Source organism: Bos grunniens, chromosome 10 (assembly GCF_055505025.1).
Source record: "Bos grunniens cultivar Pamir isolate PY7600 chromosome 10, Bosgru_T2T1.0, whole genome shotgun sequence".
Classification (NCBI taxonomy): Eukaryota; Metazoa; Chordata; class Mammalia; order Artiodactyla; family Bovidae; genus Bos; species Bos grunniens.
Genome location: NC_141174.1, coordinates 48,359,720 through 48,384,924, shown reverse-complemented (window position 1 = coordinate 48,384,924; position 25,205 = coordinate 48,359,720). Strand labels below are relative to the sequence as shown.

General features: G+C 44.3%; 1 protein-coding gene across 20 annotated transcripts in view; it reads left to right on the top strand.

Annotated features, from left to right (window-relative positions):
* The first annotated feature begins 577 nt into the window (after positions 1–577).
* The window catches only part of RAB27A (RAB27A, member RAS oncogene family), a 79,948-nt gene continuing 55,320 nt past the window's right edge, over positions 578–25,205 (top strand). Inside the window, exons 1-5 of one of the 20 annotated variants that reach the window (XR_015134560.1) lie at positions 578–1,473; positions 14,983–15,082; positions 16,370–16,445; positions 17,151–17,325; positions 19,115–19,175. Coding sequence is in view for 3 of the 20 variants with exons in the window: in XM_086321063.1 (XP_086177189.1) it covers positions 821–1,473; positions 19,097–19,213 (770 nt within the window). In the remaining 17 variants the exon portion in view is untranslated. Of the gene's footprint in view, positions 1,474–7,282; positions 7,305–14,982; positions 15,083–16,369; positions 16,455–17,150; positions 17,326–18,097; positions 18,238–19,096; positions 19,214–25,205 lie in introns of those variants that run through there. The other 19 variants (XR_015134557.1, XR_015134559.1, XR_015134568.1 and 16 more) reach the window with 19 other exon arrangements.

Genomic DNA, 25,205 nt, shown 5'->3' with positions numbered 1-25,205 from the left:
ACCTCCTGATGTGGTCAAAAATTAAAAAAATAATAAATAAAAAATGCTTTGCCTGAAAGCTCACAGGGGTAGGCCCAAAAGTTCTGTTCAGACCTTGAGGGCGCTGGAGGAGGAATTTGGCGCTTCTAGTGAGAAACTGCTGGAGAAGGCAATAGCAACCCACTCCAGTACTCTTGCCTGGAAAATCCCATGGACGGAGGAGCCTGGTAGGGGGCAGTCCGTAGGGTCACGAAGAGTCGGACACTTACTGAGCGACTTCACTTTCACTTTTCACTTTCATGCACTGGAGAAGAATATGGCAACCCACTCCAGTGTTCTTGCCTGGAGAATCCCAGGGACGGCGGAGCCTGGTGGGCTGCTGTCTATGGGGTCGCACAGAGTCGGACACGACTGAAGCGACTTAGCAGCAGCAGCAGCAGCAGTGAGAACCTGCGGGCCTGAAGCTTCCCACCTCTGCCTCACAGCCACAGGTCCAAGCGGCCCACAGAAAGCCGTCGGCACTGAGAGACGGAAGCTGCTAGGGGGCAGCAGAGGCTCGCAGGTGTCTCGCTACAGGAGCTAGTCTTTCAAGTTTTTTTTTTTTTTAATTTTAACGAATTGCTCTAATACTTGGAAATTTAAATAAGAGAGATTTTGTAATCTGAACTCGACTGTTCAAGAGCAGAGACCCTGTTTACTACCCCACTTAACTACCCTTTTTGACGGCCTACCCCCCCACCCCGCTCCAGTCATCCAGTCATTCTCAAGTATATCCCAGAGCTTTCCCTCACTCCAGGAACACCAATGCCAGGCTACCCGAGTGAAAAGCAGGCGGGGCCGGATGGACAGTGGCAAAGCCAGGACGCCCAGCGCGGATCTGGCCCCCGGGGAAGCCAGACGAAGTGGGCAGCCACTGCAAGCTGGGAGCCCGCCCCTCAGATCCCCGCTTAGGGCCTCAGGAGCCGTTGGTCTCAGGGCCGACTTTGCAACCGCTCAGCACCTGTGGCGACCAGAGACAGACACTGACCCTGACGCCCTGAAAAATACCTGTAGAAAATGGCTTTGGGGGAGGAGATTTGGGGAGCGGCACCAAACTATACCTTATAGTGCCCCGACCCCAGAGCAGTTTTTAAATGTCATCCCTGTGTCTCAAAACGAAAACAACCCCTTAAGGTTTGGCACCTTCCAGGAAAGGACAGTGGAGACTGGGTTTGGGCTAAAAGAGGAGAGTGGGGAACTTTGTGTCGGCCCCCTGGGCAGGTACGTAGGGGCTGGGGGCGGCGGGCTCGCCCTGTCGGGCGGGGGTGCGCCCCGAAGTGACAGGAGGAAGCTGGAGGTGGAGGGCGGGGAGGAGGTCCCGCCCCCACCTCGCGCTCCTTTACGGGAAGTGATGTGGGGCCAGACGGAAAATACCCGCCAAGGACCCGAAAAGGCCGGCAGCGGGTGGACGCCGCGCGCAGAGACAGAGCGGCGTGGGGACCGCGGGCGGAGCAGGTGAGGCGGAGGCGCGGGCTGGGAGGAGCGCTCTGGCTCGGGGCGCCGGTCACCCCGCGGGGCAGCGCGACGGAGCGGGCGCACCGAGGGTCTGGCCCTGGGGCCGGGTGTTGGGGTTGCAGCTCCTCTCCGCTCTCTGGCAGGCAGAGCCCACCGGAGAAGCTTCTTTGCTTCTCCCAGGCCCTCAGCACAAACTCTACGATGACAATCGCGGGCGTAGGGGTCAGCTTGGGCGAGGTGCCGATTAGGTGGAGTCCCAGGTTGGGGGCTGAGGTCACCTTCCGGCGGCATCCAGGTGCTAGGGGCCGCATGGAGGTGGCGGGGTGGGAGGAAGGAAACTTCTCAGGCAGGAGAGGAGGCTCCTGCACGGCCTCTCTAATTCTTTACTTCCTCCGGTTTTGTCAGTTGAATGATTTAAAGTCTTGACACCTTTGTTGGGCGGGGTCTGGACGGCAAACTGTCTGGGTGGGAGAGGGTCCCCCCTTCCTTTCCCTGCCAGTCAGACAGAAAACCCTACCAGGCAGTCAGGCCCTTCTGTCTTGACTGGCGGTAGAGCCGATGTGATGACAGGTTTCGGTAACTCTTGCCAAAGCTTTTGTCTCTGTCCCAATAGATCACGGATTAAGCAAAGTCAGGCCTGAAGTGAAGGAAATCTTGTGAACCCATGACTTTGCCTTCCCATAATTTTGGCTCCTGTGGGCCCCCTGCATGGCCTCAGCATCATCTGTTAGATCCTCTGTCTCAGGGGTCTTCTGTGGGCTAAGAGCTATTTTCCCCTACTGGATGGATTCTTAACTTTGGGATTGGCTCATCAGTCAGAGGTTGGGGGTATCCTCTTTTTTTTTATTTTTATTTTTTGGGGGTATCCTCTTATGCTGTATAAAGTTTCTATAATTATCAGTGATTTAGTTTGTTGGTGATTCACTGTTCCTGTTTTATTGATTTATTTATGCCTTCTTAGAAACTTGTTTTAGGGGGAAAACACAGTCTGGAAGACAGAATTTTTGCAGATGGTTACAAGTAAAGAAAGGTTAATGTAGTGCTGAAAAAACTTGACTGAGGATCTGTATTTTATGTTAGTTTTCCTTCCTACTTCTTTCCTTTATTGTTTCTTCCTTACTCCCTCCCTCCCTTAATTTCCATGACCTGCCTTGATTTTACTAATTTTGATGAAGTATAACTAATTTTTTCTTTTCTTGCTGCGCTTTTGGTGTCAAATCTAAGAAAGCATTGCTCAATCCAAAGTCCTGAAGATTTATGCCTATGTTTTCTTCTAAGAGTTGTTAGTTTTAGCTCTTACATTTTCATCTTTAGCTTGCTTTAAGTTAATTTTGTACATGGCGTGAGGTAGGAGTGTTAACAATTTTTTGCATGTGGGCATCAAGTTCTCCCAGCACCATTTGTTGAAAAGATTATTTTTCCCCCTTTTAATATCATTGGTGCCTGTGTTGAGAATAAATTGTCAGGAAATGTGAGGGTTTATTCCTAGACTCTCAGCCCTACTCCATTGAGCTGCATGTCTATCCTTATGCTAGTATCATACTCTCCTCTGTTAACTATGTACGCGAGAGGTTTTGAGATGGGGAGTGTGAGTCCTCCCACTTTGTTTTTCTTTTTTGAGACTGTTCTGGCTATTCTGGGTCCCTTGAATTTCCATCTGTAATTTAGAATCAGCGTCTCAATTGCTGTTGCCTGATTTTACAACAGATGCAATGGGTGTTGAAGTGGGCAACAGTCTCTAGGAACCAGACTCTTGATTTTCCTCTTCCAAACCTGCTTTTCCCTCCGTCTCCCCTGTCTCAGTTACTTCATTGTTACAGGTGCTCAGACTAAACACCCTGGGGTCACCCCTGATTCTTTTCTTTGTCTCATATCAGACATCTAGTCTCTCAGCAGAGTTCATTAGTTCTGCTTAGAAACTATATCTAGGATAGGAACCATTTTGTAACATTTTCACTGCTCCTGCCAGTTCCTTTTGTTTGTCAACCTGGATTACTCCAAAGCCTCCTGCAGGCCCAGCCTGCTTCCACCTTCACCACTCTATGGTCTGTTCTTAAAAAAGTTGCCAAAGCCGCTTATATCACTCAGTCCTGTGCTCAAAACTCACCAGTGGCTTGTTATACCAGAGGGAAACCTTACATGGTGTGTGGCTTCATCTTCCATCACTCCCCTCTTTTCTCACTCGCCTTCAGCCACACCTCAGGACCTTTGCTGTTTCCTCTGTTTGAAATGTTCTTCCTTCAAAAGTCTGCACTGCTTACTCACTCATTTCATTCAAATCAAGTCATTTCTTTAGAGATGCTTTCTTGTCCCATCCCATCTAAATTATCGTCCCCCATCCCCCAACCCCAACATTTTCTTCCTCTTGACCTTATTTTTCTTTAGAATATCTGTAGCATTCTTTGTCATTGCACACACACATCTGTCTCCCACTGGTAGAGTACAAGCTCCATGAAGGTCCGGAATTTGTCTTGTTTGCTCTGGTGGAGGTAGCACCTGGAATGGTTTTTGGCACATATTAAACCCTAAAAAAAAAAAAAAAATATATATATATATAGAGAGAGAGAGAGAGAGTGAATGAAAAGGGAATGAGAAGCTGAGAAATGGGGATCACTCTGCTATTTCTTTCTCACTCTTCCTTCCCATTTGCAGTGTCCATAGCTACACCAGCAACTCCTCCTTCTCTCCTTTTCTATCTACTTTTTTCCCTAGAGGGAATGGCCTTACTCTTCATGGAAAGGGAAAGGTCAAAAAAAGGTCAAACAAAGGAAGGGAAAGGTCAAACAAAGCAGAAAGGTGAGGACTTTGGGTCCTTCCCGAGGGCAGGACCTGGGCAGACTGGGAGGAGGCCTTCAGCGCCTGTCTCTAGTGACTTGGTTTCTTGTGCTGATCTAGGGAGAGTGAAATTCCTTGGAAATTTGAGAAAATGGAGTTTCATTTCCTGATGAATATTTTGCAGTGCAGTGAATTTAATTTTTCTCTGGCTTCTAACTGAAATTTCCAATTATGAGACTCATTTTGACTTTTAATTGCATAATGACTTCAGACTGTCAACTGATTATGCATATGTGGCCTTATTTCCATGATGAGACTGTAATAGCCTGGAGGCAGAGCATGGCTTCATCTCCTTTGTGATTCCTGTACTGCAAGCTATCATAGGCAAACGAAGTGTTCAATAAATTCTTGCTGAATGTGCCCATAAGTTAATGAATAACCTTGGATTTGTTTTCATCATTAGAAACCTCTAGTCCATATATTTAATTTTTCTCAGCCTGTAGATGTTAAGTATCTTGTTTTAGTCCACCTCATCCTGCTGTTGCGGATAAAGCAGTATTGGCTAGAGTTGAGAGAGGTTTCCTGCCGACCTTTCTCACTGAGAATTGAATTAACTGGCCTGGAGAGTATAGTAATCACTGTGGTATTTTAAAAATTGAACTAGCTTTCCATTGTTAAACTTATCTTGGAACATGCCATATCTATATATTCACTACAAACTATGAGAAAGGAGTATTTTTAAACCCATGGCATGTATATGTGTGTGGGTGTAAATAATGCGAGCCCTAGTTAACTTGATGGGTGGGGGAATCCTTTTCAAAATGTATACATATGTCAAATCACCGTGATGTACACTTTAAATGTCTTACAATGTTATATCTCAATTATACCTCAATAAAGTTGGCTGATGGGCTTCCTTGATGGCACAGTGGTAAAGAATCCGCCTGCCAATGCAGGAGATTCGGGTTCGATCCCTGGTCCAGGAGGATCCCACATGCTGCCAAGCAACTAAGCCCGTGTGACATAATTATTGAGCCTGTGCTTTGGAGCCAAAAATAAATAAGAAAATAAAATTATATATTTAAAAAAAGTGGCCCACAATTTAAAAAACAAATGAATTGTGAGCCTCTATGCAGCAAGATTGCCTTGTTATTGTTAGAACAAGATTGCCTTCTGAAGAGAGGAATTTTTCCTTCTCACTGCCTTTGCTTTATATGCTGTGTGCAGGTTTCGCTTGATCAAATTTATTCCTCTGCCTTGTAGTCAGGAAGTTCCAGTTTATGGTCTGGTTTCCCTAAGCTGATTTATCTGGGGAGAAGACATGAGCAGTGAGTTGGAGGAAGAGATAAAAGGTTTGCAATTAACTTTGTGTCCAGAAGGTTAGAGGTGTGCAGCTGTGAGCATCCATCTTGTTCCATCCACTGTGTTTTGGCCTCCTGTCTGGTCAGGAAGTATACCACATTCTTTTCCCTGTATGATTGAGGTCTACTAACATTGATATTCTACTCACTGTTTAATAAAATTTGATGCCTCACCTACTCAAAACAAATGTTGCAAGTCATTCTTCCTTGCCTGCTTTTGTTTTGTTTTATTTTTTGCCTCTATGTATGTCACCCATGAGAAGGCCTCACATTTAGTGCTTCAGCCACACTTGGAACCACCCACCTGTATGAAATCAGACTTTTGAGAGCTGAGATTATGCTTTGAATGTGGGGTCAAAGGTAGTGTGCCAGATTTTAAAAATTGGAAGAACAACAAATAATATTTTACTATAAGTATGTCCCATGCAATCTTTGGGACACACTTATACTAAAAAATTTGTAGTTTTTTTCCTATGAGTGGTAGAGTTAACTGGTGTCTTGGATTTAATGTGTTAACTCTGGTCTGATAAATTTATGTTTTTGGGCAGGAAATGCATTGATCATGATAATGTCCACAGAATAACTGAGCTATGGCTCATTTTGCTAATTGCACATGTCTCCATTTTAGGAAGGAGAGGGCGTGTAAACTCAAGGATTATTAGAATTAGAGGACAGTGGGAGAAGATTCCATTTCCTCTAGTGTTTTGTGGTGAAGGAAATTTTTCTCCAGAGATGTTGTCATTTTCTAAGATCACACAGTTAGTGGTAGAGCCGGAACTGGAACTCCGGGTCCAGTGGTTAGTCTGCTGCACGGAATCTTCCCTTGAAAGATCACACGTAGTTGCTTATGTTTTCATGCTGATCTTTAGTCACTTCTGTTGCCTCCCTCCCATATCGCTGCACTGTCCTGCTGCCCTTCTGGCCCTTGGATCTGCTGTGTGGCAGGCAAAGCCACCCTCAAGAACACAGTTGACTTTTCTCTGAGAACCACAGGGCTGTTGAAAGCCACCGTTGGTTGTATGCCTGTGGTGATGCCAGAAATCCCATCTTTCCATGTGTTTTTATCCCTTCTAAGGTCTGGTTATTATTCTCATCCCCTTTGAGTGCTTACTGTAAGGTGCTTTGACTCAGGAGGACTTGGCTGAGAATAATTCCACAACCACCAAGTGTTGTCTCACTGAAGGGCGCCTGCTTTGAGTGGCCAAGTCCTTTGACACTCCGTATCTTCTTGTAATTTGCTACAACAGATATGGAAGATACATGGTAAGGATCGATGCAGTAGATAGGTGTATGTAACTTCCTCTTTAGAGATGTGTTCTTTTAAAACACAGTTTGCTTACTGTTTTACAGTTACCTGTACTGATTTAAGAAAGTGGCCTTAGAAAAAAGCATCCTTCCTCTGACTGCTGTGAGAATACCATATTTCAGAGCCACTAATCCTGTTTTTTCATAGCCTGTTGATTAATTCATATAAAGCCTTACCAGCTGCCAGGTCAAAGCATAATAATAAAATTGGTTGCCAAGAGACTGAAAAATCTGTTCATTCTTATTAACTGCTACTCATCTATCTTGCTCTGATCCCACCACGTGGGCAGCTGGTCGAGTCTTATCTGCATATGGCTGGTTACTTATTGCCTGTGTATTTGTATCATTTGACACAAAAACAGGGCCTCAATCAGCTAACGGAAGCTTATGGTAAGGTTTTTTTTGATTATTCTTCTTCTTGCTGTATTAGTCCTAATACGGGAAGGAATGAGACATACAGAAATAGGTCTTGACTTAAATGTCCATTTGAGATACCTGAGAATTTTAAAACATAATCCAAGGGTGTGGTCAGGATTTCCTTTGTTTCCTGCAGTGTGATTGATTTTCATAATGAATCTCACTGTTGCAAGGGAGCAACCCCAGGGATGAGTAAAGAGGTCTAGCAGCCCTTGAAAAGATAAGGTGTCGTCCTTCCAATCAGATGCTAGAGACCAAACATGGCCAGATCAGCTGCTGGCCATTCCAGGCTGGACTTCCTTTGTCAAGGGCAAGGTCAGCTCTTCATCGCCCCGCTCCACTTAGGCACAGAGGGCCGCAGAGCAGCTTGTGGTATTTCCTTGGGGGGTGACTCAGCCGTGTGTTCCAGAATTCCTGCTTCAGTGTGGAGGAACCGACTCCGCCAGGAACTAGTGGATCGGTTTTTAGTTTCTAACTTTGCCAATAATTAACTAAGTGGTATTACACTGGCGGTTCTTAATTAGGCTGTTTTCAGCTCCTTCTTCCTCAAGGGGGGCATTGAGCAACATCTGGAGATGTGGCTGGTTGCCATACCTGGGGAGTTGCTATTATTTAGTGGGCAGAGACCTGGGATGCCTCTAAACACCCCAAAGTGCACAGGACAGCCCCTCAATACAAAAAATCATCCTGCCCACCATGTCAGTGGGTCAAGGCAGAGAAACCCTGCATTAGACATGTTGTGGAACCTCTCTGGCCTGCAGTTTCCTAAAGTCCACATTCTCTCCATCATGTAAAGTGAACTAAGCCTAACTCCACTTCTGTGGTCTTTCTAACCTCTCCCTTACCCCCAATTCTGAGTGAGTCATCAGATATGAGATAGGGCCCCGGCATCTCTATTTGTATGTATTTTATGCTGCTAGGTCGATTCAGTCATGTCCGACTCTGTGCGACCCCATAGACAGCAGCCCACCAGGCTCCCCCGTCCCTGGGATTCTCCAGGCAAGAACACTGGAGTGGCTTGCCATTTCCTACTCCAGTGCATGAAAGTGAAAAGTGAAAGTGAAGTCGCTCAGTCGTGCCGGACTCTTAGCGACCCCATGGACTGCAGCCTACCAGGCTCCGCCATCCATGGGATTTTCCAGGCAAGAGTATTGGAGTGGGGTGCCATTGCCTTCTCCAATGTATTTTATATCTATGTGTATATATTTTACATACATCTTTGTGTATGTATTTTACATCCATGTGTATGTATTTTACATCTCCACTGGGGATTCTGATGGGCAGTTAGGATTGAGGGCCCTGCCCTTAGGGATCCCGGGCTGAGGTCCTCGCCAAGGTGCCCGGTGGGTCATGTAAGGGGAGTGGACAGTGTGGGGACAGTCTGCCAGTAGGAAGCAAGAGCCAGGCGGCAGGGCCTGGCTGCCATGTGATTGAGTGCAGGTGGAAGTCTGTCAGCAAGTCCTCAGGGAGGGCTGTGACTGAGGGCTTGGCCCCTGAATTCCTCAGAGATGGAGCCCCCAGCCCCTCAGCACAGCGGGCTCTCACATGCCCAGGAGTGTCTACTCCGCAGAGTCCCAGCTGATCACTATACGCTTGTACTAGAGGTGCCCCAGATCCCAGAGTTTCCAAAGGATATAGCAAGACTGGACAGTTTCTTCATGGAAACCCCATCTCCTGCTTAGTTTGAGCCTTTCTGGGAGATTCAAAGTCAACCGCAGAAACCCCAACCCTGAGTCAGCAGCCCCTCTTGCCACCCAGGTAAGGAAACCTCACTTGCTACACTTATAGCATCATGTAACTTAAGGTCTGGTGGGCATCTTAGAAACCAGGGAGCCCAGCCTCTCCTCCATCTGACAGATTCAGAGCTGTGCCCACGGTCACATGACAAACTGATGGCAGAGAGGGTTCCAGAAGACAAGTCTGCTGGTTCTTTCTGTGCCCCTGTGCTAATATTTCTTAATTGTAACCAGCAGTGTCTCTCCCTTGGACTCCTGTGAGATATCACAGGAAGTGAAACAAATATATTAATGATTTTCACCTATGTTAAAGTGGTCCAGAAATGTCTGAGCATCTGCTATGGCTATGTACTAGCTGCCAGTTAAAGGCCACCATTGTTTCCTGCCTGGACTGCTGTTTTTCTGGTCTCATTCTAGCTAACCCCACCTCCCCGTAACCCATCCCTCATGCAAAGCCAGTGATATTTTTAAAAATGTAAATCAGATCATATCCTTCTTCTGTTTGAAATTCCCCAGTCACTTACCACTGTGGTTAATGTAAGATCCAAATGTTCTAACCATGATCTGTAAGTGTCTCCATGATCTGAGCCCTGTTGGCCTCCTTGTCCTCAGCTCATCCCTGTGCCTCCTTCCTTTCTATTCCTTAAAAACGCCAAGCTCTTGCCTTCCTCAGAGCATCTGCACTTGCCCACAGTTCTTTTCTCTAGAGTCTCACTTGGGTGGTTCCTTGGCAGCAGAGTCATCCCTGATCACTCTGTTGGGAGTAGTCTTCAGTTGGCCTCCATCCTGTTACACTTTATGGTCTTCACAGGACTTCTTAATGTTTGAAATTATTTTATCTCCATGTTAGCATTATCTATCTCTTTCTGCTGATTATTCTCTCTGTGACAGCAGGGACTTTGTTTTGTGGAATTCTGGGTACTTGTCACCTAAAATAATGCCTGGCATGTGGGAGATGCTAAGGTGATGGTGAGTGAATGATGGAGCAGGTAACTAGGAAGTTGGTGTGAGAGAAGATTGCATGGCCTGTGTTAATTCCTGTTTTTTCCTACATTGACTTTATGTTTTGTTGTTGTTTTTACACTTTTTACTATTTGTTTTTTAATTGGAGGATGATTACTTTACGGTATAGTGATGGTTTCTGCCATACATCAACATGAATCAGCCACAGGCATACACATGTCCCCTCCCTCTTAAACCTCCCTCCCACCTCCCTCCCCATCCCACCCTTCTAGGTTGTCATGGATCACCGGCTTTGGGTTCCCTGCATCACACAGCAAATCCCCACTGGCTATCTATTTTACATATGGTAATATATATGTTTCAGTACTACGCTCTCGGGTCTTCCTACCTTCTCCCTTCTCTGCTGTGACCAAATTGTTTTTAAACTTTTTATTTTGTATTGGGATATAGCTGATTAACAATGTTGTGATAGTTTCTGGTGAACACAGAAGGGAGAATGTATCCATTCTCCCCCAAACTTCCTTCCCATCCAGGCTGCCACATAACACTGAGCAGAGTCGCATGTGCTATACAGTAAGTCCTTGCTGATTATCCATTGTAAATATAGCAAGGTGTACATGTCCGTCCCAAACTCGCCATCTAACCCTTCTCCCCATCCTTCCCCTGGCAACCATAAGTTCATTCTCTGAGAGTCTCTTTCTGTTTTGTAAGTTTGTTTGTATCATTTCTTTTTAGATTCCACATGTAAGGGATGTCATATATTTTCCTTCTCTGTCTGGCTTCACTGAATATGACAATCTCTAGGTCCATCCATGTTGTGGCAAATGGTATTATTTCATTCTTTTTAATGGCTGAGTAATATTCTGTTATATTTATATGTACCACATCATCTTTACCCATTCCAATGCCCATGGATGTTTAAATTGCTCCCATGTCTTGCCTGTTGTAAACAGTGCTGCAGTGAACACTGGGGTGCATGTAACCTTTTTAATCATGTTTTTCTCCAGATATATGCTCAGGAGTGGATGCTCTGTTTTTTAATGAACCTCCCTACTGTTCTGCATACTTGCTGTACCAGTTTACACTCCCACCAACAATATAGGAGGATTCCCTTCTCTCAATACCCTCTCCAGTATTTATTGCTTGTGAATTTTTGATAACAGCCATTCTAGCAGTGTGTGGTAATATCTCATTGTAGTTTTGATTTGTTTTTCTCTAATAATTAGCAATGTTGAACATCTTTTCATGGGCCTCTTGGCCATTTGTATGTCTTCTTTGGAAGAATGTCTATTTGGGTCTTCTGCTGAGTTTTTGATTGGGTTGTTTATTTTGTGCTGTTAAGGATTGGACTTTATTTTTTAAAATTAAAACCTAAATATGAGTTTGATACATGAGAAAAATGGAAGTGTTAAGCAGACTAGTTTCTTTTCTTTTAAGACGAATGTATTCAGATCCTCTAGTATGAACTCTGTGGGAAACAAATAAAAGGACAGAGCTACTTGGTAAACACAGACTCTGGCATAGGGGCTTAGAAATCAAAAGATCCAGGCTTTAGTCCTGGAAGGGGCCTCAAAGATCACCTTGGGGATAGTTGCTCAGAACTGGCTGCCCATGAAAATCACATGTGCTGTGCTGTGCTTAGTTGCTCAGATGGGTCCGACTCTTTGCGACCCCATGGACTGCAGCCTGCCAGGCTCCTCTATCCATGGGGATTCTCTAGGCAAGAATACTGGAGTGGGTTGCTATGCTCTCCTCCAGGGGATCTTCCCAACCCACGGATTGAACCCAGGTCTCCCGTGTTGCAGGCAGATTCTTTACCATCTGAGCCACCAGGGAAGCCCAAGAATACTGGAGTGGGTAGCCTATCCCTTCTCCAGGGTATCTTTCCCACCCAGGAATCAAACTGGGGTCTCCTGCATTGCAGGTGGATTCTTTACCAGCTGAGCTACCAGGGAAGCCCCAAAATCACATAGCAAGCTTTTATTTAAAACATATGCAAAACCACATGTTTTTCAGTCTCTTCTTAGGAGATTCTAATTTGTTAGGCTTGGCTTTAGGGCTAGGGAATTCATGTTTTATCTAAAATGCTGCTGTAGCAATGGATGGTGCACCACCAGGTTTGGGAACAAGTGACTGAGCCCAACTCTGTCCCCAGGTGAGTACACTGAGGCTCAAAGAGATCAGGTGTCTCATTCAGGGGTACCCACATGAGTGGCTGGGAGATGACACTCAAGTCTCCCAGCCTTCTTTCTGCACCATTCAAAAATGTAGTGAGAAAGATTCTCAGGGACAGAGGTGGGGCTGCCTCGGAAATTGTGGGTTTATTACTTTTTTCTTTATTGACGTGTAACTAACCAGTCTGGTGTCAAACAGGAAATGCATCTAGCGTTGCTGTCCTTTTTTATTACAAGGTGTCAGATCAGTTTGAGTTTAATAGAGTAATGACCAAAGTGTGGTTCCGAGACCAACACCACCATCACCACCCAAGAACTTGTTAGAAATACAGATTCTCAGTTCAGCCCAGAACTGCTGATTCTGTACTCCAGAGATGGCCCAGTGGGCTGTGTTTTCAAGCCATCCAGGAGATTCTCATGCCCACTGAAGCTTGTACTTTTTGCAACCCAACCAGTGGTTAAAGCTGCTGGCCTTGGCCTTTTAGTTGGTGACTCATTAACATGGAGGCCTTAACTTAAGCTAGCCATCTGCTTTCCTTGGTAACAGTTGCTCAAAATAGGGACTTTTGTTATAAATCTTCATTAGTCTGCTACACAAGGTGGGGTGGATTAATACTTGTTGAACACCTGCTGCATGTGAAGCTGTGTGTTGGAAGCTATTACTTTTCTCATGTAATTCTCACATCATTCTCAACCAGGAATCCTGCTGTGTAGGTATTATTATCCCTATTTTACAGATTTGGAATCTGAGGCTGGTGGAGGTTAAAAAAGAGTTATTTCTCCAGCTATGGTTGTGCATTTTGCTATCTGTTGTCTCCCTAGAGCAGTTGCTCTCCAACCTTTTTATGCACAATTGGGAGTCCTTTGGAAAATCTTGTCATTAATGCAGATTCCCTCACTGCCTTCCCAGAGGGCTTCATTCAGGGGCCTGATGGAACCCAGGACTTTGGATTTTCATCAGGTACTCTAGGAGATTCTGGTGCCAGTGGGCATCAGACTATACTTGGAGAAAGTTCTCTCCTGGATCCATTCACTCTTGCTTCAATAGTTGGAGCAGATGTCTCTCAGGGCTCCTCAGAGTTTATGTGGTTCGCCAGTGTTTTGTGCTCACAGACCTTGAGCAATGGATGGGGAAGAAATATGAGCATGGAGGAAGGAGCTTGGTAGCTCATATAGAGAAAGATCTTTTTTTTTTTTTTGACGTGTACCCACTGCTTTATTTATTTATTTTTGGCTGCACTGGGTCTTCATTGCTACACGTGGGCTTTCTCTAGTTGAAGAGCGGGGACCGCTATCTAGTTGCAGGGCATGGCTTTCATTGTAGTGGCTTCTCTTGTTGCGGAGCACAGGCTCTAGGAGCACAGGCTTCAGCAGCTGAAGCACTCAAGCTCAGTAGTTGCGACTTGCTGGCCCGTGGGCACTTGGACTCAGTAGTGCAGCTCCAGGCCTCTAGAGCACGGGCTCAGTAGTTGTGGCACACCAGGTTAGATAATGCTCCGAGGCATGTGGAATCTTCCCGAGCCAGTGTCCCCTGCATTGGCAGGTGGATTCTTATTCACTGGGCCCCCAGGGAAGCCCCCAGAGAAGGTTCTTATATGCCTGTCTGTTCCTGCTCTCTCTGCTGCCTCGGTGTTTGCAGGCCATGTTATGGCTTTGAGTAACTTGTGATCCTTTCAGTTATCTACCCCAAAATTGTGCAACTTTTCATGTAACAACTTCACTCATGTGTTGGTGAACTGCCCCAAAGTGAGCCATTTCCTCCAGGCTGAAATAAGTATCTGTCGAGTACTGAGTTGCTTTGGCTTTTGAGGCAAGAAATGGCATTTCATCTGTTTGATGATACTATCTCTTATTTTTCAGTCATAGAATGGACATATTTAGTGAATAAATTGTCAATCCATCAGGAGACAATGACTTGGTGCCATTATGAAGGGAAAAAGTGAGATGCAAATTTAAAAATAATTTCAGGTATGGTGCCTGATGTCTTTTTTCTTGTGTGAGTCGGAATGCTGATTTCTCCTCCAGAAGTTTACCTAAGTACGCCAGGATCCTCATAGTGAAAACAATGCATATATCCAGAGCTGGTGGAAACCTCTCAGGCTTTTGCCCAGTGGATAAGTCAGCATTGGTGAAATATTACATTTCTTTAATAAGGCCTAGTCCCTGAAACAAATTATTAGGAAAAGATTGGAAGGAAATTTGGGAAAGCAAACATTTCAGCTTCCTGGAATCCACTGTGTATAAGGTAAATTATTTTTCTGGTAAGAAAATAATCAAGGTATCGGTTAAGTTTCTAAGGATAATTTATTTTGCTGCTGATATCAGAATTGGAAATACCAATAGGTAACTGAGTACAGTAGCTAGAGCTACCATTTATTGCAAGCTTACTGTGTGTCAAGAGTCATATGAACATTCTCTCATTTACTCTTCAATAGACTGTCAAAGTAAATATTATCCTTCATTTTACAGCTGATGAAACAGTCTCAAAAGGATTGTGTAATTGGACCAGTGTTGAAACTGGGGTTTCCAGGTATGCAGGGCTTTGCTAAAGAGCAGGCCCGGGTAAACTAGGATAGTTAGTTAGCCTGAATGTCACCCAGCTCACTGACCTACAGCTGATGGCTAGGAAGTAAGCCCAAAGGATTCTCAATTGTCTGATAGATGGTACATATATGGAAGTGTGCTGATTCGCCTCACAGAGAGGCCTTCCCAACACTTCGTGATACATATTTTTCTCCATTGCATACATAATTCTGATCTTGGTTATTTGGTTTCCAGATGCCTTGTCAGTTAGAAGCTGCACATTGGTGGGAGGAGTGACCCTGGAAAGGCCCTCTGATTACTGTGAGTAGGGACAGCTGGCCGACTGACAGAGAAGGTAAAGGCAGGGAAAATGAAACATAAACTAATAAAAGACAAAATCAATACAGTGTCAGGAGGCTTTAATATAGTGGCAAACATACCTTAAAAGAGAGCAGCTATTATTGAACATGTACTAGGTGCCGAACACAGTTTTAAGCACTTTATAGTATAACGTGACTCATTTTTACAAAATAATCCTATTGTTCCACCAATGAGGAAACTGAGGCACAGAGAGGTTAGGTAACTTGGTGAAGGTCACACAGCCAGTGAGTAGTAAAGCTGGGATTCAGATCCAGGCAGCCTGAGTCTAGGCCCCAGGTCCTCAGCATCCTGTTTCCATGTAGGCCTTAGATCCTGAGAGAGTAGCGCACATTAGTGGTGTTTATTGTGATGGCCGGAATATCCAAAGGGGGGAAAATAAAACTGTAAGGTTGGGCATTACATGTCTTTTTGTATTAATTAATTAAAAAATTTTATCAGGGCATAGTTCTGCAAGGACTGTTAGTAGAAGCTATCAGAATCTCCGCCCGCGGCTCATTTCCTGCTCCCCAGAGTCAACTGCTTTCAGTTCTTGCAGTGAGTTGACACTTGCTGGTGGTTGTGTCCTGTCGCTAATGACATACTTGTACTTCTGTACGATTGGTTTTCAGTTTTAGGCATCTTCTACTGATGCCTTACTATGGAAAAAGAAAATTTTAGTGTGTTTTTCCACCCACCCCAACCACACGCGCATAAGATTTCCATCTCCTCCTTCTCCCAGCAGTTACATTATAGTTGTAGCCAGCTCAGTATGTCATGGGCTTCTATTTGTGTTTAGGCTTCCCTTCTGGGTTGGGCAGTCTCCTGAGAAGATGACTTGAACCACTTGCCTGTGGAGTAAGCCTGCCTTTTGGAAGTCCAGCATGGAGGTGTGGGGTGGAGGTGTCTTCATATTTATTAATACTGTGCAACTCCTCCCCTGCCTCCACTGAACTTGGTATGACTCAGAGACCCCCTGCGAGTTTGATTCTTGGAGTTTTACTCTCTCCGGAGAATAGACGTTCGACTTCTTTTGGAGCTAGAGGAATCACAAGGCTGGCAACGCTGGGGTTTGGGGTGTAAACATTCTTGCATTATTTTAGCCTCACTTTATGCTCTCCCCTCCCCCAAAGGCACTGGGGCTCTGACTGCCTAAGCCCTTTCTGGAGATTCTGTGATGAGTTGCTCCTTGTGTGTCTCTACTGGCAGATAAGGAGTCTGGTTTCCTGAGTTTGCTAATCACGTTCATCTACTTTCTTTTTTTTTTTCTTATTTTTTTTCCCAGCACATCACTGCATATATATTTAAACCAATCCATCTTTCAGGAAACAGAAGCACCACACAGCGTGCAGTTAGCAAAGGTAACTTCTGTAAGTCAATATAAAATGTTACAGTTTAAAGCTCTTATATTTATTTTTAAAATTTTTATTGGAGTGTAGTTGCTTTATAAGGCATTTAGTCATAGAACTAAATGTATTTAGTGTGCTATCTTTATCCTGAAGCCTGAAAGGCACTGGACAAAGCTTTCAATGCAAAGGGGTCATAAAAAGGCAGTGTTGCACGAAGGGGAAGACTGATACAGTTCTATGAAAAAGGGGGTTGTCGAAGTTTTACTTGCTACTCATAGTGTAGTTCTAGGACTAGGAACATCACTGTTACCTGGGTATCACTCGGGTGCTATTTAGAAATGCAGAAATCCTGGGCTCTACCTGGGCCTGTTGAATCAGAATTAGCATTTTAACAAAAAATCCCTGGGAGACTCCTAGGGATTGAAGATTGAGAAGTGCTAATATCAAACTTTCCTCAACTTCTACTGTAATTTCGAATAAACTAACTGTAATGAATTTTCATGTGGGATTTACACATTTTGGTACTTTCCCTTACTAAATCACTCTCCAAATTCTAGAGCAGTGGTCCCCAACCTTTTTGGCATTAGGTACAGGTTTGGTGGAAGACTCTTCTTCCATGGAGTGGGGCGGGGGAGGGAAATGGCTTCAGGGTGAGTCAAGCATGTCACATTTATTGTGCATTTTATTTCTAATCTGATGCTGTTGCTGATCTGACAGGAGGTATTGGTCTGTGGCCCAGAGGTTGTCTTTTACCAGATGATGTCAGACTGGTTCTGTTCAGGCTTTTTCAGTTGCTCACAGTTCTGCAGGTTGGTGAGAGGCTTTAGATTGCATCAGTGGAGTCTTCAGTCACGCTTGGAGTGGTCAGATGAGAGAGTGGCTGCCCCGTGAGGTAAAGGATACATCATTCGTTTTTATGCTCAACGTCTACCCAGTGAAAGGCCTGTGTTTAACTAGAGACTTGTGGCATGAGTGAGTCAAAAAAGACACAGTTCCTGTCTTTGAGGTATGCACCAACCAGCAAGGAATCAACTGGATAATTATCATACAGGGTTGACCTGCCCTAGGAAAGAGGGAGCACAGAGAAGGGGCATCTGAGGCAGCATTCCTGGCAGAGGGAACCAAAGGGCTAAGTCTCTCGGTGAACAGAGCCTGTGGGTTTAGAGCAGGTGCGCTCAGGTGAGTGTATCAAAGTCACCTGGTGGCCTTGTTAAACCATAGACTTCTGCCCTCATCCTTAGAACTTCTGACTCTGTAGGCTTGGGGTGGGCCCATGAATGTGCATTTTTAACAGCTTCCAAAATGATGCTGATGACACTGCTTTTTCATTTTGAAAATCACTGGTTTTAGAAAATTCCAACTAGCTCTGGTGGCTGGAGTCAGGAGGCTGGGAACAGTAGATGACAGGGAAGGCAGAGGCCTAGGGAGTGGGCATGTTACTGAGAAGATTGTGGGGAGCCACTGACTAGTTTTACAGAGGAGAGTGATGGACACCCACTTACCTTGTGGAAAGATCAGTTTGGGTGCAGTGTGGAGGATGGGTCAGTGGAGAGACCAGGTTGGGGGCCAGAAAATCAAATGTGTGGTTGACTATAGCCATCCAGATGAGAAATGCTAAACACTTGGAATAAAGACTAGAGGAGGAAAGATTCCAGTGGTCAATGGAAGTGGGAGGGGAGGGGAGGGAGGGAGGAGTCATTGAAGATCATCAGATGTCAGGCTGGCTGTGCTTTGGGATTGTGTTACTCAAGACACAGGAGGAGGAGTGGGTGTGAAGCAGGGTCTACAGAGAAGAGCTCAGGAGGTAAGTGGAGGGCCGGACATGTTGAATTTAAGATGCCAACAAGGTATTTGGGTGGACTGCCAGGCAGAGAGTTTTCCTTGTGGGTCTGGAGGCCAGAGTGAAATGTGTGGGAAGTCCCTTCACTTCCTCAACTTACACTGATCTCCTGTATGTAGTGTTTGCTTGAATCAGGCCTTGTAAATACAAGAAAGCAATATTAATAAAATATTGCTAATTGTAAATAAAGAAGCAATATTAATGTAAGAGTTTCCCCAGTGGCTCAGCGGTTTAAAAAAAAAAAATCTGTCTGCAATGCAGGAGACGTGGCAGGAGCCATGAGTTCAATCCCTGGGTTGGAAAGATTCCCCCTGGAGGAAGAAATGGATACCCACTCCAGTATCCTTGCCTAGAAAATCTCATGGACGGAAGAGCCTGGCGGGCTACAGTCCATGGGGTCTGAAAGAATTGGACATGACTGAGCAACTAAACACTCATACACAATATTAATATAACCCTTAAGGACCTTTAGAATGCAATACTTTTAATATGTTTTATCAAGAAAACAAATATTCTACTTGTTTGGTTGGGGGGAAAAGAAAAAGTTGAAGTGTAAGTCTTCTAACACTGGAAGAGGTTAATACAGCTGCCTTTTGTCTGAGAGACCAGGAGATTGGGTTTTAGTAAAAGCTTGAAAGGGGCAAAATCACTTGACTGGTTTGTGGGCCATATGACAAACAGCTGAGACTAATTAGCTGGATTGTGGGTTTTTCCAGAGATGACTGATTTTGAAAGTTGATGAATCGAACTGCTTTTCAAAAGACTCTTTTGAAAAACTTTTGTAAGTAGACTGTTCGGATTTTAACCTTTCTCTTTGTAATAGCCAACAATATCTTTTTAGAAGAGGACATGTGATTACAAGTTGCCTAATTGTTGAAGTGTTGGAAACTCCAGTCTCTAAAGTTTTGGGAAAATCAACCAGGATTTATACTTTGTCAAGGTATGGTTATGCCTTTTTTTTTTTTGGTGGTGGTGGGGAGGTAGAGGCTTCGAGTGCTGAGGTGCCAGTTTTCAGGTACTTAAAATAGTGCAATTTAACATAAAACACCACTGCACACATTAATTTTTTTCAAACAAAGACTTCAAGATGTCTGCTAAATTTCTTATGTTTAGTTTGAAAAGTGCATTTTCAGTTACCAGAGAGTGGGTATGAATACTGACTGCTTTCTTCCTTTCCTTTCTGTACTTTAACAAAGTAACAGAGGCTTTTATTCTCAGGTAATATGTGGAATAAGAGAGCTGATTACGGAATTGAATAGCTCTAAGAGTCCTGCTCATCTTTTGAGCATTTTATCCACAAAAATTCAATTGGGATTTTGTTTTTAATGCTGTTGATAGCTCTGTGCTCTGTATGGTAAGTTACTTCAGTTGTGTCTGACTCTTTGTGACTATGGATTGTAGCCCACCAGGCTCCTCTTTCCATGGGATTTTCCAGGCAAGAATACTGGAGTGGGTTGTCATTTCCTCCTCCAGGGGATCCTCCCGACTCAGGGATTGAACCTGCACCTCCTGAGCTGGCAGGCAGGTTCTTTACCACTAGCGCCACCTGGGAAGCCCTAATAGCTTCCCAGCTGATAGTTCTAGTGGAGATTATGTGAGTCTGTGTTTTAGTGTAAGGTGTGTTTCTTCTGTCACTTAAATTTGTCTTCTAAATATTACTCCAGTACATCATTTTGTTTTCTTGGTCACAAGTTCATGCTTTCACCTAGGAGTGAACCCAAAGTCTCTTTAGAAATCAGATGAGAAAGAGCCTTGATCAAAAGCTGACAATCTCTGTTGAGATTCTTGGATTTTAAGTACCAAAAAAAAAAAAAAGACTGAGAGGATTTCATCCACAGAATGTCCAGTTTGTACCTAATACATCCCGAAGGAGATTGCTCCCACCTTGGCTAGTCTGTCTCTTACCACGTTCTCTTTATTCTTTTCAGACACACTGTTCAGTGACCCAGCAGCCATTAGAATACAAACAACATTTTTCCTTCTTTCTTGCTGCTGCTGCTGCCGCCCACAAGACAGGAACTGCAGCAGAAAGAGAGCGCTGATGAAACATTGCCAGCCAGCAGGGTGGCACCATGGCAACCAGAACCTGCCCATGTCTGGCAGGGCTGGGAGCCCAGGGCTGCCTCTGCTGCCGTTTCAGCATCTGCCCTGTCCGGTCTCTCAGAACCTGAGTGCTCACAGAGGACATGCTGCACACTTTGCTCTGTTTCTCTTTTCTCTTTTGCTACTATTCCCTTCTTCCTCCCTGTGCACTTGGTTGATTTATAGTTAGAGCCAGGGTGCACCACATGTGATAGCTGCTGGAACAGGCCCATTAAAAACAAAAGCTGATTTCTGCAGAAGCCATCCTTGTTTAGAGCTGTCCTTGCAAGAGGGCACCTTCCTGCTTTTTTTGGCGTTCCCGTTGTTGCTGGCGTGGCTGGGGCCCTGCCCCCTTGGCAGAGCAGAGGCCGGGTTCAGTGGGGGTTGGAGGGTAGGGAGGTGGTTATGAGATGCTGCTTGGGAGGAGAGCTTGCTTTGCTGCTGTTTTTCTGAAGGCAGGAGCCACTTTGCTCAAACACAGATGCAAATTGCCCAAGAGCTGAGAGCGGTCGATTTTTTTTTTTTTTTGCCTGTTTTCTTGCTTTTGCCCATTTCATTTTCTATTAGGCTTTTCCTCTCCCTGATGTAACCTGTAAGGGGATCCTTTAGCTCCAAGTGCTGGATTTATCACACTGTAAATGTTAAGTGGATCCTCTGTTTTCACAAGAAGGAGAAAGCCCAGACAGCTTTAAGCTGATACCACTCTGCCGTGGCAACTGATGCAGGGTATGTACTATTGTTTGAAAAATCTTTCTAGTGTCATTTTTGGATCTCTCTTGCTGAGCCTTACATTTTGGCCCTCTTCCTTCTAAAATGCCTTCTCTCTCGCATGGCCTCAGGAAATCAACTTGGTTGATGAATCTAAAATCCATCTTGTTAACCCTTATTTTTGTTTCGAGCCCTAATATTCTGTTTTCAGAGTGCCAATTAAACATATTTCCCTGGATATCCCTGTGACATGAGGGACATGTAATTGGTCATATTCCATACAGGATTACATAGTAGTTGAGAGTGTGTCTGGGTTCAAACCTTGGCTTTGCCTTTTATTGACTGTGTGACCTTGGAGAACTTACTTAACCTTTGTGAGTCAGTTTTCTTATCTGTAAATTAGAGAGTTCATAGGGTTGTTGTGAGGCTCTAGTGAGTTAATGTATTAAAGGGCTTAGAAAAGTACTCAGTATTTGTTATAATCATCTCAAACCAGCTTTTCCTCTCTTGCTTGTGTGCTTGTGTGTGGGTGCTCAATTGTGTCTGACTCTCTGTGACCTCATGGACTGTAGCCCACCAGACTTCTCTGTCCATGGGATTTTCCAGGCAAGATTACCGGAGTGGGTTGCCATTTCCTCTGCCAGGGGATCTTCCCAACCCAGGAATCGAACCTGCATCTCCTGCATTGGCAGGTAGATTCTTTACCACTAAGTCACCTGGGAAGCCCTTTCCTCTCTTAGTTAATGATAGTATCTTCCATTCAGTTAATAAACTGAAAGTTTTTATTATCTTTAACTCCTGTACCAGTCAGTTAAGGAGCTATACTGATTTTCTACCTCCTAAATCTATCTTGAATTAATCTCTTTCTTTGAATCCCACCGTCACCAACACAAGTCACTCACCATCTCTCAGCATAGCTTCCTGGTCCTCTGTGTATCCCCAGAAAGATCACTTTCAGGCACAGACTTCGTGTTCCTCTCCTTCATAAAAGCCTGCAGTGACTTTCCATTGCCCAGAGGATAACACACAGACTTTCTAGTGTCATGTAAGAGTCCTTTCAGGCCCAGGTCCCAAACCCTGTCCCATCTTTTCAGCCTGTCTGGACACCTCTCTCCCATCCCGGTATAGTCCACTAATGGCGTGCACCTGCCGAGGTTCCCTAAATGCATCACAACCTTTTCCCTCTTAGACCTTTGCAAATATAGATGCTCTTCCCTGACTCCCACCCTCCCAGTCTGTTACATGTTCCCTTCTCATGGCTCCAAGCCTTGTCTGTGTTTTGTACTTCAGATGTCAGACAGCCCTTACCTAGTTCCATCAAAACTCAGTTACACCTTTCAGATTGGCATCGATAATATTTTTGTTGATGGTTTCTGTTATCTTTAAAGGATAAGGCTTATCTGACCTGTGAGGTAAAGTTCTTTACCACGTCATCTGTGAACCGTGTAATTTTGTTCTTTCCCGTTTGTCACTTATCCCTCTGCGTGCTGATACAAGTCCGTGGCTGGGGTACCCCTCTGTGAGGTGACTTGGTGGGCTCCCCCCTGCCCTGGCCCCCTCTGCCCCAGGTCTCCCAGCTGCCCAGTCCTGTGTGCATATTTCTGTTACGGGTCTCGTCCCACTGCATCTTCATTGCTCATGTTCACGTGCAGCACTCCTATTAGACTTGCTTTGCTGTAGCCTTCTTCTAGGTGCTTGGCATAGTGACACGTGCAGGGGCTGTTCTCAGTGCTCACTTGGTACGTGCATGACTGAGCTGATGTGCTCATCAGCTACCACCTGCATTTCTGTCATTCATCCTAGCTTCTCTCTCCTCAGTGTCTTCAGGCTTTGCTGGTATATCTTTAGATCGTTGGTATAGGACAGTCCACTTGTCAGATTTCATTTAAAATTATTAACAACTTTTGGATTGACATTTGTATATCATTTTGCATTTAGTTTCAGTTATACTTAAGGACATTGGGTTTATGTATAATTCTTGGAAAGTGTGCTGGCAATGGCCCTGCAGCTCTTTGGAGTCAGGTATAAACTACAATTCTGTATATTCTTGTGATTTTTAATTTACTTTTCTTAGGACAAAGAACTTGAAGTTTGTTTGAGAGCTGCTTGTTGATTTCTGTTTCTTTTAATTGCCCTTTTTCATTTCTAGATCATGCCTCATCTAACAATATTGGTAAAATAGCTATTTTATAGAGTTAAATACAGACTTTAGTATAATTGTATAGACCAATTGAAAAAAAAATCTTGGAAAAAAGTTTTTTCAAAAATTCATTGTAAATAATTAGCCAGAGTATAGAAATGTAGCTTCAGCTGCTTTAATTTTAAAATGAAGACATCACTTTTTAAAAAGTGGTACGGTCACATTAAAAATGTTATTGGTTTATAGTTGATTTACAATTTTGTGTTAGTTGCAGGTGTACAGCAGAGTGATTCAGTTATACATATATCTGCTCTTTTTCAGATTCTTTTCTCATATTGATTATCACAGAATATTGAGTAGAGTTCCCTGTGCTACACAGTAGGTCCTTGTTGGTTATCTCTCTTGTATATATAGTAGTATGTGTTTGTTAATCTCAAGTTCCTGATTTATCCTCCATCCCCCACCTTTCCCCTTTGGTCACCATGTTTGTTTTCAGTATCTGTAAGTCTCTTTCTGTTTTGTACATAAGTTGATTTTTATCATTTTTAAAAATCAGATTCCACATATGAGTGATATATATTTGTCTTTCTCTGTCTGACTTACTCCACTTAGTATGATAATCTCTAGGTCCATCCATGTTGCTACAAATGGCGTTATTTTGTTCTTTTTTAATGGCTGAGTAATACTCTGTTGTATGTTTCTACCACATCTTTACTCATTCCTCTGGTGATGGACACTTAGGTTGCTTCCATGTCCTGGCTACTGTAAATAGTGCTGCACTGAATATAGGGATGCATTTATCGTTTCGAATTATGATTTTTCTCCAGATAGATGCCCAGGAGTGGGATTGCTGAGTCATGTGGTAGTTCTATTTTTAGTTTTTAAGGAACCTCCATACTGTTCTCCATAGTGGCTGCACCAATTTACATTCCCACCAACAGTGTAGCAGGGTTCCTTTTTCTCCACACTCTCTCCAGCATTTGTTATTTGTAGATTTTTTTTTGATAGATAATGACAGTTCTGACTGGTGTGAGATGATAACTCACTGTAGTTTTTGATTTGTATTTCTCTGATAATTAGTGATGTTGAGCACCTTTTTATGTGCTTTTTGGCCATGTGTATGAAGGTCAGGTGGAGAAGGGAATGGCAACCCATTCCAGTATTCTTGCCTAGAAACTCCTGTGGACAGAGGAGCCTGGTGGGCTGCTGTCCATGGGGTCACACAGAGTCGGACACGACTGAAGCGCTTTAGCATGCATGCATGCATTGGAGAAGGAAATGGCAACCCATTCCAGTATTCTTGCCTGGAGAATCCCAGGGACAGGGGAGACTGGTGGGCTGCTGTCTGTGGGGTCGCACAGAGTCATACATGACTGAAGCAACTTAGCAGCAGCAGCAGCATGAAGGTCAGGGGCTTCTCTGGTGACTTAGCGGTAAAGAATCTGCCTGCAGTGTAGGAGATGCAGGAGCCATGGGTTCGATCCCTGGACTGGGAAGATCCCCTTGTGAAGGAAATGGGAACCCACTCCAGTATTCTTGCCTGGAAAATCCCATGGACAGAGGAGCCTGGCAGGCTACAGTCTGTGGGGTCGCAAAAGTCGGATACAACTGAGCAACTAAACCACCACATGAAGATCACAGTTTTTGACTAGCAGAGGGAGATGGCAGATTGGGTGGGGTCTAGTGCATACCAAGAGATTTATGATAAGGCAAGAAAGATGAGGAACCTGTTTCATATTCACTGTCACAGCCATTTCTCCAAGTATCTGGGGAATACATTGACTTTTTTTTTAAGCTATAACCTTTTGGTGAGTCACACAGTTGTGTGTGTGGGAGGCAATGAGGTGGGACAAGGGGGAGAGTATGGATGAGGGTCTTTGGATCTTTTAGCTTTTCTGTTCTCTCCAGTTCTACACTTTAGAGTGCTTGCCTCCCAGGGAATCCCAGCTTTAATGTACTCTTTAAGACTGCATATTACTTCGAGAACTTATCCATTTCCAGA